The sequence below is a fragment of the Pelecanus crispus genome, chromosome 1, assembly GCF_030463565.1.
Source record: "Pelecanus crispus isolate bPelCri1 chromosome 1, bPelCri1.pri, whole genome shotgun sequence".
NCBI classification, from domain to species: domain Eukaryota; kingdom Metazoa; phylum Chordata; class Aves; order Pelecaniformes; family Pelecanidae; genus Pelecanus; species Pelecanus crispus.
Window position 1 is genome coordinate 141,801,114 of NC_134643.1, and position 20,347 is coordinate 141,821,460.

Genomic DNA, 20,347 nt, shown 5'->3' on the forward strand with positions numbered 1-20,347 from the left:
CAATGAAGAGAATAAATACGTCTTATTCTTCCCACTCACTAGGTGGGACAGACAAAGAAAACAAGACATAAAAAAAGACTACATAGCTTCCTAGAGTAGTATTTTAGACATTTTGAGATACATAAAAGCAAGGTTATTTTTGTTTTCATATCCAGGGATAGATATATGTACAACTGAGTCGTTCTGCACTGTTATCTTCATGGCATAACCCTGTCATCCCTGACTTTGGGGAGCCCTGGTAAGAAGTAACGGCAGCAGTAAAGCCTGAGCATCTGAATGCTTTAATTCAAGACATTCCCAGTGACAGGATTTTGTTTTCATCCAAGCAGATTCTGTTTCTGCTAGAAGGTTCAGGAGACAGCAAAATGCAGCCAATAAACTTATAAAATAGATCCTGTCAGACAACTACAGCTTCCTTAAAAAAGCAAGCAAGTAGTTTCATTGTTTGACTAAGAAAAAGCCAAAGAACACACTGTCTAACTCTAAGGGTTTTATTATAATCCTGACATTTGGGCTGCTTCACTTTCTCAACTTTTCATTTTTTCTTTGACAGTACTATGCAAATTTTAACTGCTTTTAAGTCAGCTTTTGATGAGCAGAGCACACTCAAGCATAGAGTGGTGCAGTCCAGGAAGGTGGTATTCTCATTGTTGTCTGTGACCATCTACGTGGTTCCCTGGAAAATTAAGAGGTGTTTCTAAGTTGATCATGCCCTATAAAGGGATAGGCATCAGTGCCTCCTGACCACAGATAAATTTTAAAAGTAACTCTGTTCATCATATTTTAGTACAAATCTATCAATAAAGTGTTTTGATCGCCATTACGCACACAAAGGAAAATGCCTTTTGGCAGAAAAGAGATGAAAAATGCGATCATTTATATCAATTAAATACTTTAAACTAATTTTTAGTTTCTCAGTAGACCATCTTTTAACAGAAATAGTTTCTCCCATATGTGACAGCTATTGATATATTCTCATTATAATAGCTGGCATTATTGATAATTATTTGTAACATAAATGTACTATCTTTTCTATAAATACATGTACTGAGGAACTTTTGTTATGTTCTCCCTTTTTTTTAACTGATATTTTCCGCTGTGATATAGTCAATTAAGTTTCCCTCCAGCCATACTGAGAGTCTGGGCTCAATTCTCCAGAGCCTTAACCTTTGGTAGAATAAGGAAAGACAGTACGCAATGTCTATTTCTCACAGGCAGGGAGGCCTAACACCAGATACAAGCTCTAGAGGATCAAAGCTCTTTGCTCTCATGCTCTCTTCTTTTTGAGGCAAGATATCTCAATTAAGTCCAAGCATCTAGGAAGAAGAAATAAGAAGGAAAAGAGACTACTTCATCAGGGTTTTTAACTTTAATACTAAGAATCTGTGAATAATAAATAATGCATTCTAGAGTGCATGACTATATTTCCATGCCTTAAAACCAAATTATATTGTTTTCTTGCATTGCCTAGTTTAGAATTGTTTCATTTCCAAAGATGATGTTACTGCAACAAAGAATAGTGTGCCCAGCTACTGGCAAGTTCAAGTCATCGTCATGTTGTATCACAGATATTATATATAAAAACAAGACACGGAGCTGTTTAGTTCCTCCTCCTGCAGAAGTTTTTTTTTTTATGCATCCACGAAGAAAAGTAAATTGCCTCTCTGCTTTATTTGGGTGGGGGGCGGGGGGAGAGGAAGAGGAGAGGAAGACGTTAATACTTCTAGTCATGAATATCAACATTTTTTTTTCCCCAGAGAAACATTTCCCAAAGGAAAAAAAGACCTGTCATTTAAGCAATGGAGTTCATATGGTTGCACTGTAATTCAAAGACAACTTTTGGGGAGTAAGATGTCAATGGCCTGGCTGCCTTAACAGCCACGTGCAGTGTGCACTGATGTTCAGACTGGAGCGTGGCAGCCTTAAGGTACGCTGCAAATGAAGTGTTTTTCCCAGACTCCAGGGGGTCCCATCAGCATTATTTCAAATGAAATATTAACAGAGGATATTCATAAGTAATACTCCTAGATGATCTAATAGAGTCAAGGCTTGCAATTATTTGAAATGAATGAGCCACAACAGCCTATGTTGTTGCTTCAGAGCAGGTTTGCAGTGCTTATGTGTGTAAAAGAGTGGCACGGAGCGTTCCTCAGAGAGCTGCTAAAAGCCACCAGAAGGTCCTGGAGGGCGCAACAATGAAGCCGGAGAGCCCCAGTACCGTGCCAGGGTTATGAAACAACCAGCAGACTGGTGAGCACAATAACTTCAACTCTTCTCTGATGCTTGAAATAGGCTCTGCTGAGTGCCAGCCCTCCCAGATGACTGCATTATAAAACCTGCTGAGGAAGCGCCAGGAGTACTCAAACTACATCCCAGAGGTATTCAGACACGTCTTATCGTATATTTTTAGCTGTCATGCATGGCAGCAACTATTGTTTTTGTAGTACAGTAAATACCACTCTCTTCACTATACAGAAAAGTAAACTTTAAAATTTACATTAGTACAGTGGAAAAAGTGACTGATTTACTGAGTCTTTTTTTTTTTTTTAACTTTCATGGAATAGAATCTGTTATAGACCAAAGGTATTAGTCTTTACCCAGTATGTTGTCAGTCAGCTTTGAAAGGCAGCAAGAATTTCACTAGAATTTATACATAACCACTTTAAGACCCAAAGATTCATGGAATCATAGAATGCTTTGGGTTGGAAAGGACCTTTAGAGGTCATCCAGCCCAACCCCCCTGCAGGGAGCAGGGACAGCTTTAACCAGATCAGGTTGCTCAGAGCCCCGTCCAACCTGACCTTGAATGATGCCAGGGATGGGGCCTCCACCACCTCTCTGGGCAACCTGTTCCAGTGCTTGACCACCCTCAGTGTAAAAAATTTCTTCCTTATATCCAGTCTAAATCTCCCCTCCTTTAGTTTAAATCCATTATTCCTTGTCCTGTCACAACAGGCCTTGCTAAAAAGATTGTCCCCGTCCTTCCTATAGGCCCCCTTTAAGTACTGGAAGGCCGCAATAAGGTCTCCTCGCAGCCTTCTCTTCTCCAGGCTGAACAACCCCAACTGTCTCAGCCTGTCCTCGTAGGAGAGGTGCTCCAGCCCTACGATCATTTTTGTGGCCCTCCTCTGGACCCGCTCCAACAGGTCCATGTCCTTCTTGTGCTGAGGGCCCCAGAGCTGGACGCAGTGCTCCAGGTGAGGTCTCACCAGAGCAGAGCAGAGGGGCAGAATCACCTCCTTCGACCTGCTGGCCATGCTTCTTTTGATGCAGCCCAGAAAGCCAACCATATCTTGGGCACATTGTTGGCTCATGTCCAACTTTTCATCCACCAGTACCCCCAAGTCCTTCTCCGCAGGGCTGCTCTCAATCCCTTCATCCCCCAGCCTGTATTGACATCGGGGGTTGCCCCGTCCCAGGTGCAGGACCTTGCACTTGGCCTTGTTGAACCTCATGAGGTTCACACAGGCCCACCTCTCCAGCTTGTCCAGGTCCCTTTGGATGACATCTTGTCCTTCTGGCGTGTCATCTGCACCACTCACCTTGATGACATCTGCAAACTTGCTAAGGGTGCACTCAATCCCACTGTCTATGTCATTGATGAAGATGTTAAACAGCACTGGTCCCAGTACGGACCCCTGAGGGACACCACTTGTCACTGGCCTCCATGTGGACATCGAGCCATTGACCACTACCCTCTGGATGTGACCATCCAACCAATTCCTTATCCACCGAACAGTCCACCCATCAAATCCATATGTCCCCAATTTAGAGAGAAGGATGTTGTGGGGGACTGTGTCGAAGGCCTTACAGAAATCCAAATAGATGACATCTGTTGCTTTTCCCTTGCCCACTGATGCAGTCACTCCTTCATAGAAAGCCAACTAGGTTGGTCAGGCAGGACTTGCCCTTGGTGAAGCCATGCTGCTGTCTTGAATACCTCCCGGTCCTCCATGTGCTTGAGCACATCCTTCTAGGAGGATCTGTTCCATGATCTTCCCAGGCTCTGAGGTGAGGCTGACAGGTCGGTAGTTCCCAGGGTCCTCCTTTCTTCCCCTTTTAAAACTGGGCACAACATTTCCCTTCTTCTAGTCAGCAGGGACTTCACCTGACTGCCATGACTTTTCAAATATTATGGACAGTGGCTTGGCAACTACATCAGCCAATTCCCTCAGGACTCTGGGCTGCATTTCATCAGGTTCCATAGACTTATGTACATTCAGGTTCCTCAGGTGGTCTCGAACCTGATCTTTCTTTACAGTGGGAGGGGCTTTACCCCCCTGGTCCCCAACTTGTGGTCCATCAACTCAGGAGGGGTGAGGACAGAGGTTGCCAGCGAAGACCAAGGCAAAAAATTTGTTGATTACCTCAGTCTTCTCCTCGTTTGTTGATACTAGGTTGGCATTCTTGTTCATCGGTGGGGTGCACTTTCTTTAACCTTCCTTTTTTGGTTGACATACCTGTAGAAGCCCCTCTTGTTATTCTTTACATCCTTTGCCAAATTCAGCTCCAGCTGCGCCTTGGCCTTCCTGACCCCATCCCTACACAACTGGGCAGCTTCCCTATACTCTTCCCAGGACACCTGTCCCTGCTTCCACTGCCTGTGCAGTTCCCTCTTGCTCTTTAGTTTGACCAGCAGGTCTCGACTCAGCCATGCTGGTCTCTTCCCTTCCCTGCCTGATTTCTTACACCTGAGGACTGAGAGCTCTTGTGCTCTATGGCAGGTGTCCTTAAAGGTCTGCCAGCTCTGTTCCGTTCCCCTGTCCCTGAGGACTGTTTCCCAGGGGTCTTTCTGACTAACTCCTTGAAGAGCTGGAATTTTGCTCTTCTAAAATTTAGGGTCCTGACTATACTCCTTGTTTTTCCCATATCCCTCAAGAGTGTGAACTCCACCAATGTGTGATCACTGCAGCCCAGGCTGCCTCCAGTCTTGACATCACTGATGATCTCACTTGCATTGGTGACCATCAGATCCAGTATTGCATCCCCTCTGGTAGGGGTGTCTATCACCTGCCTTAGGAAGCATATTGGACCCTCCGTTCCCCTCAGAAGTGAGTCTCCTACAACTATGACCCATCTTTTCTTCCTTGTGGAGGTGGTAGTAATATGGGGGGTAGGTCTTTCTGGTTTTGGCGACTCCTCTGGTGTAGACGGATCGACATCCACATCATCCAGGACACCTCATCTCTGTGGCCAAGCTAAACAGAATAATGTGGTAATTTCTAGCAACAGATTTAGGTGCTCTATTTAACATCTACATTCTTTTTCGTCCTGCTCTACTCACAGGAAACATGGATCCTGCTGGTTTTTGTCTTCTTACCCATGCAGCAGACCCAAATCTTTGGTTTTACAGAACTGGAAGTGATTGTGGAATGGAAGAAAAAAATTTCTTCCTATAATGGATGCATGGTCACAGAATATATAACTATGCCAAAGCTTGTCCAACATAGCTTTAACTGAGATACTGCTTCCAGTGAAGTTGTAACTGCATAGGCTAGCTGTGTAAGTATCTACTTAGATCTCAAAGGAGCAAGACTTGCAAGAAGGGAAAGTGTCCTTTACAAGACCAGCTGATGTAGGTGGAAGCAGCAGAGAAGTTTTTGTTTCACAGTTTTTTCATCAGGTATTATCAAGCATGTATTATCAAGCTGGTATTAACATGGCCAGAGTACTACTGATACATGAAGTGTCTAGAAAGTCGTCTCTGGTACATCACGTATCATCTGGTACGTGTACCACATCTTCCACTGCAGTTCACTCTCTTGCCCTCAGGCACAAACACATTAATATCTTGCCTCAAAACCATTCATGAGAAAACATAAGTAAAAAGGGAAGAAGAAAGAATAAAGAAACAGAATATGACAAAGCTGTAGAGCAGAATCAGAAAACACCTTTTTTGAAATACAAGTTATGAGCAGGTGTTTATAAGCAACTTGACAGGAATTTATTTTATAGTATTTTGTAGGACTGCTTATTTTGTACACAGAACTTTATATTTAGTGACAATTAGTTTGTACTGAAGTAATTGCTTCAATAAGACACAGCAAACAAACACATGCTCACTTACTTATGACCCTTGTTTTATTTTGGAACTTTTTTTGTTGAAAAAAAGTTTCAGTCTATGTGAGTCCCTTTGTTATGTAGTGTAGGACAAACCTCTGTGTCCAAATTCAAATACTGTATGGAATATAACAATGGATATTGAAAACACTGTTGGAATACAAGATTTAGTTGTATCGAGCTTTGCCAAACTAAAAAAAAAAAAAAAAAAAAAAAAAAAAGAGCTAAAGCAGGTTTCATGATTCTCTTAATATAAGTAAAAGAAGGAATATAGGTTATATGTTAAAATCATAATGGGGAGGGAAAATAAAGTTATGTAAGAACATTGGAAATGGACAAAACAAGTGACTGCTAAAACACTTCTGTGTAGGCACACGACTGAAAAGTACATCCTCATGGTTACCTGACAGCGCAGCCTGACTTCCCAAGGGTTTGGACAGCATGCCCACTTTTATTATGGTCAGGAAAACTGACAACCACTGGGATGTTTCTTTTTAAATCCACTCAAAGCCCCTGAACAAATTTTTCAAAAGTGGAAATTTGTTCTCAGTTCCCCCAACAGAATCAATAGATATGTGACATAGGGCAGGCATATTAAATATCATGGTACTGTTTCAGGACCATCAGGTCTACAAGAGGAATTTATAAACACCTAACAAAAATAGGGTCAGCCTAATTATTTAAGCAGCATGTCAGATGCTCAGATACCCATATAAGCCAAGTAAGTGCCAATTAACATATCTCATGATTGTTGAATTACTCCTGTATTTCCTCTTCAGATCCTGAGACTAGAGTAAAAGTAATTTGTAAAAATTTGCTTCCATTCCAAGTTACTTCATTATTGCTTTCTTACCATAATGCAGCACCAAAATGTATCATCTCTGTGTTTTGTTACATCAAAGAATAAGCTATGACCTTAGGTGCTCTACTTCCTATGAAAACAAATGAACACAGAATACTATCATCTCTGAGAACAGCATTTATTCCTTTTTCTTTATTGTTATTTCTCCTCGTTTCTTCCTTTTTTTTTTTTTCCTAATTTTATTATGGCATCATTTTAACCTTAATTCAAAATAAAAGATGTGCCATATTCTTGGAGCTTCTGTACTTGATAACTTTGGGCATTCAAAAAAGGAGAGGTTACTTTCTCAGACTGGTCTGCCAGAAGCCCAAGAATCTTGAAAAGTCTCCAGATATGCTGGGGACAGTGGATGACACGTAAAAGCAGCCATTTACTGCCAAAGGGGATAGACTTCATTGACTGGTTTTGCAAATCTCTGCACCTATTAGAATATAATGCTTTTATTGCATTTGGTAATGCATTTAGCAATCCAAAGCAAAATGAAGTGAATGGAAGGACTCCCAGAGGTTTAGTGAGCTTTGAATGAGACTTTTTTTCTGCACAGATTGCTCCCTGGGGAAGGAACATGCATTCATTAAGCACTGTGCATTAAAGTAACACAATATGAACACTATGCAACTGTGTAAAATACAGTTGCTATCACTTACTTGACTTAAAGTATCCTCAAATGTTTTGCTTTATGGCATTAAAAGTAATTCATTTTCTTGGACTGTTGTTACTCAGGTTTGGTTTATTTAAGTGTTTTAAGAAGGCGGCAATCTGAAAAATACCCAATTACTAGCACAGCAGAGAACTCATTATTCTTTCAAATGCCTCTTTTGAAAATGCTTTAAAACTTTTGATTCTGTTGATTCAACAAAAGAGGTGTTTAAAATAAATAGAATAGCAAGAGAATAGTCATTCAATGCTCTGAAGAAAAGAACTTTTCTAACACTTCTCAACAATTCTGTGGTATTGTACCTTGATATCCTCCTGTTTACTCCCCCAGCTTGTACACAGCTAGGACCATAAAATATGTAGAGGCATATTCTATGTCTCTGTGTCCCCCATGATGCCCAGATGTTCCTTAGTTCCATATTTTGATGAATACATACTACTGGATTTGTGCCATGGGTCTGATACCTTCAGAAGGCATTGGATCTAAGCATGTGCTGAGTATTGCATAGATGTACAGTAGGTTACATCAGATTCCTAATTTGTGTGCTCTAGAGTTTCTCTGCATAGATGAAGTCCAACAAACCCTAGGTGCAAGGGAGCTCCCGAGCTCATGCACAGGGCTTGCATCGAAAGCTCAGGGTTTCCTGAGGTTTTCATTGTGGATATGTGGTCACACTGACCACTCAGCTGGCAACCAGGATTTCTGCTCAGCTGGCCAGTTGGCAAGAGCTTCTGGTGTAGCTGGGTGCACAAATATTCATCTAGCCAAAGTTTCTAAGTGGAAAACAATGACACTACCAATGGAATCTGGACATAGAGTATGAGATGTGGGGAAGACTTATACACATGAACGTGTGGGAAGGGGAACTGATCATAGGAACCCTGCTATTTTGGATCACCATTTCTGGCCATTCCAGCAATGGAATAGCCAAACTGGAGGGAGGGTATTCAACCACAGCTTTCTGGATGAGTTCCCTACCACCCCCTAACACAACCAGTAAGGGTAACTCTGGTCACAGGATCCCTCACTAGCATTCTGTAACAAACACAACATGATTTCATCACTATAAAAGAGGTTGACACCATGGGTGAATATTTCTCTGCAGATACTACCTATGCAGATAATCATTATTTCATGTCTATGAAGGAAGCAGGATGTGGTATTGCTCCGCTTATGCTAAAACTGTAGAGGAAGAGAACCTTTCTGATTTCTGAAACAGGCACTGCAGGTCTCCCTTCCTAGAACAGTAGCTTTGTTGGGATGTAAACTCTTCCATCGTTTATTCTTACCTTTTGTAACAAAAAAATCAATTTTGTAGAAGAATAAGGAAAAAAAAATACGTATTGATTTCTTTATTGCTATGTTGCCAATACTGGAATTTCACATTATATTCTTAGCCAGAATTTCAAAATACTATGAAGATAATAGTTCCACAGAAATGCTACAAAATTTACCAAAGAAATACAATCATATTTCATTTGCAAGAGGCTTTCTAGATGTTTTTCTTATGTGCAGCAAACATGAGCCTCAGCTGGAATTTATTACATTCTTCCTTTTTTTTTCTCTTTTCTCTTCTTTTCTCTTCTTTTCTCTTCTCTTCTCTTCTTTCTGTTTTCTCCTCTTTTGCTTTCTTCTCTTTTCTTCTCTTTACTTCTGTTTTCTTTTCAGTAGTCTCAGTCTTATGTTTAATTTTCAATAACTGAATGCTAATGTCTATGTTGCTGTGACCTATCATGAAATCAGTGTATCAAAATGACTATTAGTTATTACGATGGAAAAAAGCAGTTTTAAGTAAACAGAACTCTGTCATGTAATCTTATACCAGGGTTGAGAACAATATGTAGGTAATTACTTCTAAACAGTACCACTTTCATCATGTAGACACTAACTTCAAAACTGACAAAAAAACCTAACCAGGAATTTTCTCATTACAATTCTTCTTTACCTTTTTTAGGTAAAGAAATTATTCCCTTTAAAGTTCGTGAATTTTGACACTTTGTTTTTTTTGTGGTAAAGCTCTACTAGAACAGAGAAGAATGAGAAGAAACTCTTGACATGAGACAGTGAGTAAATTAAAGGTAAAGTTAAGTTGTATAAATGTGTGTTAATAAGAAGAAGATACAAAGAAGTATGGGGGAAAAAATATAACTCTTGTATTCAAATCTAGGCTGCTTTCACAAAGCAAAATTGCATCTGTCTTTTCAGCACTCTTGCAGAAATAACGCTCCTGTCATGTCTTATTCTGTTAGCTATTCATGGTTGGAGCAATTTTTAAATGGATGTTTTATTGACAGCCTAGCTTCCTATATCTTGGCAATATGTAGACAGGACTTAGAAAAACATTACTTTTAAAGAGCTATTTTGGGACTTCAGATTTAACACTTATTTGATTCAACTTTTTTCATATTTTTATTTCTAAATGCATTTCAGCTGGACAGATTTTATTAAGAAATACAATTTTGGTATTAAGTTACAGATGAGGTTTTAAAATAGCTAGATGCCTGTAACAGCAAGAAAAGCTTGCTGCTTCTTCGTGTAGAGAATCAGATACTGGTGCTATGAGGCCCGTATGGCTATACAGCTACACGTGCACACAAAGCCTGTTTTGAAGCACTTTGGTTTTGGTCAGTCCCGTGTTTCTTCAGGCACCTGATTCATCTGAGGTGGGAGTCAGCTGGTAGGTACGCTAGCATTTACTTAGAATCACATTTTTAAGTGAACTGGCACACCTTCAAAAGCCCCCATGAGGATTAACCCACATATCTAGAGACCAAAGCTGTAAAGTACACCTCAACTGAATTACACAGTGGAATTGCAACAACCAGGTGTAGCCTGACTGAAATAAGTGTGCTGGGCTCTCTGGTGAGGTACTTTTCCTTGGTACCTATCTTCTGGCAAAGGAACACAGCAGAAAACACTAGGAGAGCATGGAGTAGAGCCAAAGCATCACCGTTATCTGACAGCTGCTGAGGTAAACCTATTTAATCCTGAGGCTGGAGAAGAACTTTTCCGATAATCAAATAGCCACAGTCAACATATTCTGGATCTTCCTATTTCCTTCACTCAGCAGAAGCCTGGAAAATTATCCAGCAAATACTTTTCTACTCAAATGAAGCAGAATAAAAAAGGGAGAAATATTTCAGCTGGATCAAAAGCATATGAAGAAAAGTCTTTCTAAAACGTTAGCACTGTGGGCATGCTAACACTGCAGAGCTTCTTGGCAGGGTACATTTGCCCAGTTGGAAATGTGGGTGGAAATCTCCACTACAGTGATTATACCACCTCTAATTCTCAAGACAGTTAATTTGGAAGAAACTTGGAATATATCAGCATGGAATCATGTTGTACCATCTAGATGCAGTCTTCAGTGGCTCCAGACTTGCTATCTACAGAGTCTGTATGCTCCTTGCCAAGATTATCTCTTTGTTGACTTTCTTTACAGAGTGTTCACTTGGTAATATTGACTGAATTGGTTGAACAAATGTTTAAGAAATTATGCATTTGAAATTCTGAGTTAATATATGAAAGGCTTTCAGTTTGCATAGAAAATTATACATATCTCCAAGTGAACAAGTGAAGCTGAACCAACTGTTGTAGTCACCAGATTTTTAAGGGATGTTTTCTCATTACCAACACAAGAGTAACACAATCTGTGCAGTTTTTGAAGCTACCCTATATATGCTCCATTTGAACAAATTACGGTATTTGGAATGAGACTAAATATGCTACTGAGGTAAAGCAGAACAAAATACAACATGCTTTTTGGAATAGATCATGATCTGTACAAACAGTCAAAATTTGTTCTTTCATTGCTGCTAGAGTGGTTTTATGATTCCGGTCCCTGTGATGCTGGACTGCTGTAAAGAGGACCCTTCAGGGAGTATATCTCATGACTCCTTAGACTATTGTAAACTGATCTACCTCTGAGCTCTCTTCCAGAAAATTGTACAAAGCCTGAGCACGCATATGAAATTCTGCTGGGAATGCTATTGGCAGAAGCATTCAGGCTGTGCCCATGCTGAAAAGAGCTGTCAGCCTGACTAAACAAAGAATCCAGTCTGTAATCTGTAAGCCCATCTACAGCATCTGGCCTGGATTAAAAAGATCACAAAATTTGAGTGAGAAGACATTTTTGCGTATAGATGAGATGGAGCTCTGCAGATGACGCTTGAATGAGAACATGGACAAATTCTGCCGTGAAGCAAAGACATCAGCAGTTCCTCACTGAAGAGATTCTCCAGAGAAACCTTCTAGGTGTATACATTACATATATGTATTTTATAGATACATATATATATTATTTATATATATTTATATATCCATTGGACTAAGTGCCATATCTAGAAACATCCAGATATCTGAGAGTCTAACAGTCCAGATAAAACATCCAATTTTCATAAAAGTGCTTTCAGAAATCCAGTCAGGTAACTAAATGCTTCAGAAACCTGCCTTAATCCAAATGCAAGGGTATTGCAACAGTTTAACACCACACTGCTACCACTTTCTCCTGTATTCTTATCAGACACATATTTACACAGATCTTTCAGAAACTTCAAAATTAGTACAAATATTTCTTCTTAATAACAAATCGGTGAGACAAAATAATTTCCTTACTTTTGGGAGGGAAGCTCTCGATCCTGAACTTTGCGTGGTCATTGTCAAAACTGTAGTGATACCCAGTGCGACTCTAGCTGGTGCAGCATCCATGTTGATCCAGAAAGAAACCCAGGACAAAATGACAATCAGCAGGCTAGGAATGTACATCTGGATTAAATAGTATCCCATCTGACGCTCCAAATGAAACTTGACTTCAATGCATGTAAACTTTCCTAGAACACGAAATTACTTTCATAAATGTTTTTTGCACATTTTTATCTTGTTTTCTGAACATAAGTTAGATGCGTGCCCTGTTTCCTAACCTAACACTGTAAGCAGGTCCTGATACACAAATGTGAGTCAGCTCTCTGTTGCATGCTAGCCTGGGAGACACATGGGACCCCTGACTCACATTAGCCGAGAAAACAAACATTAGCATGGTTGTTTCACCTCCGAAAAATATAATGTAATGTTTCTTTTCTCAAATTTTAATAAGATTTTACTTTAGTCAAATATAATGCTTAGTATTAAAAGGGGGCAGCATTTTGCTCTTTTAATTACATGAGATTAAGCAAAAGTACTGAAACAGACATAATGTAAACAATTCGTCTTACAGTCCTATGGTAGATCACACCCCTCCTCATTCTGGTCATGTTATTTGCCTTTGTCTGTGGATTGTTTCTCACAGCAGAATCAACTCAAAGCCTGCTTTGAATTTTGCCAAAAGCCTGACTCCAGGAAACCCACAGGCACATCTTGTTGGAGGTGAGTGATTCTTCAAACAATAAATAGCTGCTCCACAGGAGTAGTGGGGGACCGAAGTTTAGCATCGCCTGACAGGGGAGCTAATCAGGCAGTGGCGGGTGCAGGGTCTTGAGTTGCAACAGTTCGTCAGCTACTAATCCAATCACTCTGTGCTGCTCTCCAAATTACTCCGTATCCTGACTGTGGTTTAGGTACTGTGAAGGCTCTCACTCAAGGCAACTAATCCAAGTACAAAAATGTCTGTCCTTCCTCAGATCTCATGCTAATGGTTTCACAGGATCCCTTTTGTCTTGTTTGGTCAAGTGCATGAGATGCGTTGATTCTTGTTCATCGTTTTAGGTGAAATTAGATTTATAATATAAAGTTTTATAATCATATAAAATATGCATGCATATTTTTTTTTGTTAGTCTCGGAAGCTGAATGGCAGGGTGCAACAGTTGGCACAAAGGACAATGCAGAGGCTGTCTGGCAAAGAGAAGAGGGGAGAAGAACTGAATATCTTTTGGCAGGACAGAAGCTCATATATGAGTGGCCTGACCTGTGACCCTGAAGACAGACTCTGAGACCTGGATAGCAACTGATCCTGACCAATCTGCCTGTACAGAGGGGACTTGGAAGGTGTGGGGTGGCCACATGTGGCAGCAATGGCATTAGGGTAGCCCAATCTGTCACATGCTCTCCAGATTCCTGTGGTGCAACCTGGACAGAGCACCTTGCAGTGTGGGTAGGAGGAGAAGGCTGAATAATACAGCTTTTATCCACATTTGACTTGCACATTCAAAGCAATTGAATACTGCTTTTCAGTTCCCCTGGCCAGGCCACACACTTTTAACTTTTGGTAATTAGGCATCAGTTTTGTTTAACCACATGTAATGGGAACTACTAACTGGCATTTTTTTCCTTTGTGGGGAATCTTCGTGGGTATACAAGGAAGCTATTGCTCATGCTCCGCACCGCCCCCCCCCCCTTACTTTCAGTGTTTAACCCTGCAAAATGGTTATCTGACAGTAATTAGAAAAGCAGATGAATGCACATTCAGAGTTTGAGTTATGTGCTGGGAAATGGCTAAACTTTGTATCAGCCAAATTACAAATGGGTAAGCTCTGTCTATTGGAATTTACTCTCGATTATCCCCTTTAATTGTGAGAAAAGTTGAGGAGTCACAGCACTTTCCCTTTCCATGGGTCTTGGACTGTAGAATCACAAAGTCCTCCTTCCTTGGCACTTTGGGCCCCAAAAGGTGAAGATGTATTTGTAAAAATTAAAAACAATAATTTTCTTTTCCTAAGAAATGAATGTGGCATTTTTGGCAGAGGCAGAACCTCTCATGTTGTGTTATTTCACGGAGTGAAACAAATGTATTTGATGCAACCAGATTGGCTCTTACGCTGAAATGATGAAAAAGCTATTTTAGATGAGAGGGATTATATCTAATCCCAGCAAGCACCCAGAAAACCATTCTCTAAATGCTGTCCCTATTAAATAAACTCCAAGCACTTAAATCCAAATTTTAACAGAGTTCTTTCTGCTCTGCAAAGCTAAAGATAGAAAACACAGCATTTGAAACTTCAAAATAGCAAATATAGGAAGAAGATTACAGTATTAAGCAAACATTTAATTTCGCAACACTTCATGTCTGTACACTATTCAGAACAGCAATGAAAGCATTGTCTTTTCAAACACTACATTTCATAGATCAGACCACACATAAAAGCTGGTGAAAATTTGATATTTTTCCTCATTGCCACTTTGATACTCTGGAGAAATAAATCAAAATCAGAAAAGTCAGTATTTTAAAAGTACTGAATCAATATTTAAGAAATTATTCAGTGTGTTAAAAAAGTTTCATTTTAAGGAAATCAAAACAACTAGATTCTTTCACCAGTTTTTTAAGATTTTAAATTCCTTAATGATTTTAAGGATATTAGAATATGTATATTAGAATATCTTTAATGAAATGAAAGGAAATTTGGAAACAAAATCTTTCAAACAAACAAAAATAAAAGGGAGAAAATTTCTTTTTTTTTATTTAAAAAATACATGTGGCAGAAATAAATTTTATTTTCCAATTTTTTTTTTATTTTACCCATCCTTTCCCTTTACAAATTGACAATACATACCATTAGAGCATTTAATAGAAAAAAATAGAATAATGCTCACCAGTGTTGTAATGTTTTGTGCAATAACCAAGTTCTTTATCTTCTTTCAAAATAAACTGTGGCAAGGTTAAACCCTCTGCAACTTGCACAGGTCCATCACTTAGCCACTCAAATATCAGATCATTCATAGTGTAGCCAACTACAATAAAGAAATCAGAGTTCGTTAGATGGTAACTGACTGTAAAACATCAAAAGCAAATATTATGTCTGAGAAGCATGTCTTTTATTGCAATACATGTTATCTCAGTTGTATTTTTAAACTGATTAACAGCAGCACTATTGCTGTTAGTTGCCAGTTGCTATTATAGCACTATTACTCTATTAAGAGCAACAAGTAACACCATTATGTTCTGAAATTCTGCCACGGTTTGCCACTAAAAAATAATTTTGCTGGCCCATCAAAGATACTGTTTACAACTGAAATGACATTTCCCTGTGCCTATGTATCAGCTTGCATTTTGCTTTATTTTCATCATTCTTTGATGATGTAGTTGGTGGGCACCAACAAAACAAGGATTTCTAGACTGCAGAATGCTGGGCCTTTACCAAAAACTGCAGCTTTTTGTAAACCTGTGAACCTGCCACTGAGAGGTGCGGAGGGGAAAGAGAGTGGCTTCAACTCACTGAATTCTCTTTTTGATGGCAATGGCTACATATTTATGGGTAAATGAAACAAGCTATGTGCTGACACACTTAAACAAGGTGTGTGCTGACAGCTGCACAGTATGGACGAGTGTGGGCCGGTACCCAAGCCCATGCCTTGGCCACATTTAGCTTATTAGCATAAGCATACCTGCAGGACCTCTGCTTCATCAGGTATGTTGCTTCCGTTTTTCGGAAGACCATAGCACGTCTTGATCAGACATAGCTAATCCTTGGCTGTGTACTAATTGCTTTTACTTTGCCGAGATTAAATTTCTCCTGCACAGCGTCGCTGTGGTTATCCCTGGAAGTGGTGCAGCTCGGATGGGTGAGGTGATGTGCCCCAGGAAGGGGGAAAGGGAAGGGAGCAGGAACAGCATAGACACAGGGGACCCACACGGTACGGTGACCGACAGTTAAAACACTGTTCCTCCGTGATTTTCCCTTACACAATAGGAATATTGAGTCTCACCACAAAAATACGACAATGTAGATACTATCTAACCACCGAATGTTACGGTAAAATCTTGTTCTTCGCTACATAAAGCAACTGGACACTCACAGCTCTCTAGCTGCATTGTACATGTCTGTACATCCATAGGAAAATTCTTCAAGTCCATGGGACAGGATAAGGTTAAAGTAAGCCTAAAATTGGAGGGGGAAAAAAAAAAGAAGCTATTGTTAGAAATCTACAGGGTTTATCCAAAGCCCCATATTTAGAATTTAAAGGATCAAGACCAAATCTTAACACCTCAGAGGCTGGACTCACTCTCCCCTCTGAGCTTTTACGGACATAAGCTGTGAAGACAGAGCAGGTAAGCAAACCAGCCACTCGCTGGCTGTGTTGGCCGAGCAGAACAGGGACAGAGAAAACAACATCAAGATAGCAAGAAATGCTCTCCACTAATGTACCAGTGAATGTCTTATGTATAATACTGAACGCAAATAATGCAAAATCTGAAATGACTGATCGTGGGACACACATTTTTAAGCTTTGTTTTGGAAAAGCAAAGGAAGGAAACAACCACCACGGGTTTTTTTTCAACAGAGTGCTTTTCTTGTGCATGAAGCCCATTTTCAACCCTTCATTCTTACTGCTTAGCCATTAAAAGAGAGAAAAAAACGCCATACAGTAAAAGCTAGAATCACATAGCATTAAAAGATAAAGAGTGCAGACATAAGAAAGTAAGCCTAAAGGAACATTATCATACAAACAAAATTTCTCTTTTAAGTTGTTATTGTCCCAGATATAGCATCATTTTGCTTGGATGGGAATATTCTTAATGTTTCTTTCTTTCTTCTTTTTTTTAGTTCAGTTTACTTTTTCATATTTGATTAAAATCTGTTTCAAGACTTCTCTGCTTTATTTCTTTTCTCGTTTGTGTGGGGAGAAAAAAATATTTTTAACAAACCAAGATACTGGGATGACATAATTACAAACAACTAGCTGCTTTGAAAAACAGTATAATTGTTAAGACTTTGGGTTAAAAGTCATATAAAAAGAGTATATTTTTATTTCAGATTACCTTCAGCACAAAAAACACTGACACAAAGAAAGCAAATAAACAAAAACCTCTGCATCCATTTACCATCAAGGACAAGAACTAGATTGTCTGATTTGAAGATACACTGAAACATTAACATAGTACAATGAGAATAACTTTTAATTATGCCAGGGAACCCATGGGCCAGCTGCTAACCTTGAAAGTATGTTGTCCCACAGACAAATGTGATCTGTGTGGAGAAATAATTCACTAAGCTCTGTCTCCTGTGGTGATTTTGTGCTTCTCACTGCATACAGCTGATTCAAGCTCTTTCGGTCTATTTCTTCATCATGTGAATTTTTTGGGATGGCCTGACTGGGCCTTCTGGTCCTACCGTCTTGCCATCAAACCACTATGACAAGAAGATGATATTTAGGTAACTGAGATCAAAATGCTGAGCCTAATCAAAAACCACATTCAGCATCTCTGCTTTTGCCTACTCATGGGCTACTTAGAGAAAGTCACATTATTTTCCTCTTGACACACTCTTCAGTGTGCAAGATGATAATATCAGGAAATTAGAGATCGCTTGTCTGTGGCAATAAAGTGCACTGAGATGAAGAAAAGCCCCCAGCAGTCCTCTTAACACCACCATAGTAAATAAACTCCCATTTAACCTTTGGGAGCAAATAGCATAAGCATTAAAAAAAAAAAAAAAAATTAGTCAGTTAGAGAAAAAAGTATATCTAGTAGACATATAAATGTCATTGAAAACCTGCCCTTTACTCATATAAATATTTTAAGTGCAATGCAAATTTTAAGCAGTCTTATTTTTACTAGGTGGATTCCTGGATTAAAGATTGAGCTATTTAAATTGCTAATCTCCAGCATTATCAAAAGACTGTTTCTGCCTTTTTTTCTGACATGGTGATATATCAAACTCTCTTCCTTCCTTTCAGTCATCTTCTAAATATGGCTTAGATGTTTTAAGTTCATTTCAAACATGCCTTTACACAAATGCAGCCTTTCTAAATATGTCATTTGTTTGTATTCAATGAAGTAGGTATCCTTCACCTATCTCATCTGAGGCACCCCTCAGATTTTACTATGTGGATGGCATGCTGACTATGCTTCCTTCCCCCTTCATCCTTTTCTACTCCCCAAAACCCTCAAAGGATCAGGGGGTTTGACTACATACATGGGGGGGCGGGGGTGTCTCTATTATTAGTCTAATATACTACTCATGAGAAAGCGAATACATCCAGTTGCAGCTTTCAAGCCTCCCAGGGATAAATTGATCTATCTTCACTGATGTTAGGTAGATATATAATTTTTTTCTTTTTTTTTTCTGGAGGTGAGCTGAGAAAATGCTCATTATGTTGGTTCACACAAAGGCTGACACCTCTTCAAAGAACAAAGAGTAATGGTTTTAAACTAAAGAACAGATTTAGACTAGACATAAGGAAGAAATTTTTTACAATGAGGGTGGTGAAGCACTGGAACAGGTTGCCCAGAGAGGTGGTAGAGGCCCCATCCCTGGCAACATTCAAGGTCAGATTGGACGGGGCTCTGAGCAACCTGATTTAGTTAAAGCTGTCCCTGCTCACTGCAGGGGGGTTGGGCTAGATGACCTCTAAAGGTCCCTTCCAACCCAAAGTATTCTATGATTCTATGATTCTATGATTCTTTCTCTTCCTAACCAATGTGTCTTTCATGAAGACTAAATTATTCTCTGCTCACCCTGACAAATGGAAAATAATTTCTATTCACTGTATTGATGAGGCTAGCTTGAGAGATCATGCCCTTATAGCTTTACCTCTACTTGTTCATCTCAGCAGAGTAGCCATTCATAGTTAACATCTTTGCCTCTGTAATCTAGGAGTACTAGGAGTAATGCAAGTGTTGAACCCAATGCTTATTACCTGGTATCATCCACAGATCGACTGATTTTCAACAAGATTACTACATGCTAAATGTTCAGCGGCTGGAGTTTGAAGTAGCTCCAGTGAAGTCCATGGCAGTGGGTCAATTTGTAGCAGTTGACTCTTTTTTCAGTAAAAATATGATCTTGCAAGTGTTTCCAAACCCAGGTGCAATGTCACTACTTGTATATTTACATTAATAAGGAAACAGGATCAGAAATGGAAAGTGTTAGGCAGATATACCTACCCACATTGCCTATAATAAGAGTGTCATTGACAGAAAATGTTTCAGAAAAATGAATGTTTCACACTTGGCAAATTCAAGAAGGGCCCCTGGGGATTTGGTGCAAAGTGCAAGTTTAACTGGCAGCTACATTGATGAATACTTTAATCATTAATAAAAGAGGAGAAACTGCTATAGAACAATTATTTTATTTTTCAGGCACCCCGTCACCAAGGCATCTGAGATGCATAAACAGCAGATTTGGTGACGCAGCACCATAAAACACTGATAGGAAGAGTTTTATGAACAATCCATATAAAGCTGAAAGAAGCAGATGACCAAGGACATGATTTTGTCTTCAGTTACCTGAGCACCCTTTAGCCCCTGTTATCCAGGCTCAGGTTGCACAGCTTGCTCAGGGAGAGCTCTGGGATTGGGCACATTATATTTTAGGATATATTATAGGAGAGGGTCACATCTCCAGCGCCCCAGCACTTCAGGCACAACATCAGGGCCAGCAAGCTGCCCCAGAGGAGAGGCAAAATTGTTCTCTTCTTTCCCTCCCTGCTCCCTCACCCATCCCACAGTCAAGGAAATATCAAGCCCTGGAATAGTGCAACTAGAGTAAGAACAGAATAACATGCAGAATGAGAGCCAGAAAACAAAGAATGAGCAATTAGCCGGCACTGTGACAAAAATAATAATAATAAAAAAATCAGTAATATTACTGAACAACACTGTGACAGAGGCAGGGCTGTAATCCAAGTACTTCAGGGCAGCATTGCCTGTCTTAAACTTTGGACCCTCTTCCCTCATACACTAGGTAAGTCCTTTTAAGCAGCATCTCCTGATACTTTAAATGCCTTCAAAGTAAGTGCAATGGGCACTGCTAAAATTTCATTCAAACTCTTTCATCCCCAGGTTTCACCAGAACGTCCTGAGAAATCATTCAGGCGTGGGCTGTGGGTCTGTCTC

At 39.7% G+C, this 20,347-nt stretch overlaps 1 protein-coding gene across 2 annotated transcripts in view; it reads right to left on the reverse strand.

The window, feature by feature from the left end:
- The window catches only part of GLRA2 (glycine receptor alpha 2), a 132,562-nt gene that overhangs the window by 71,948 nt on the left and 40,267 nt on the right, over positions 1-20,347 (reverse strand). For both annotated transcript variants that reach the window (XM_075727970.1, XM_075727971.1), the window contains exons 5-7: positions 16,306-16,388; positions 15,103-15,240; positions 12,195-12,409 (exon numbers count right to left, since the gene is read on the reverse strand). In XM_075727970.1, coding sequence (XP_075584085.1) covers positions 12,195-12,409; positions 15,103-15,240; positions 16,306-16,388 — 436 coding nt within the window. The remainder of the gene's footprint in view (positions 1-12,194; positions 12,410-15,102; positions 15,241-16,305; positions 16,389-20,347) is intronic.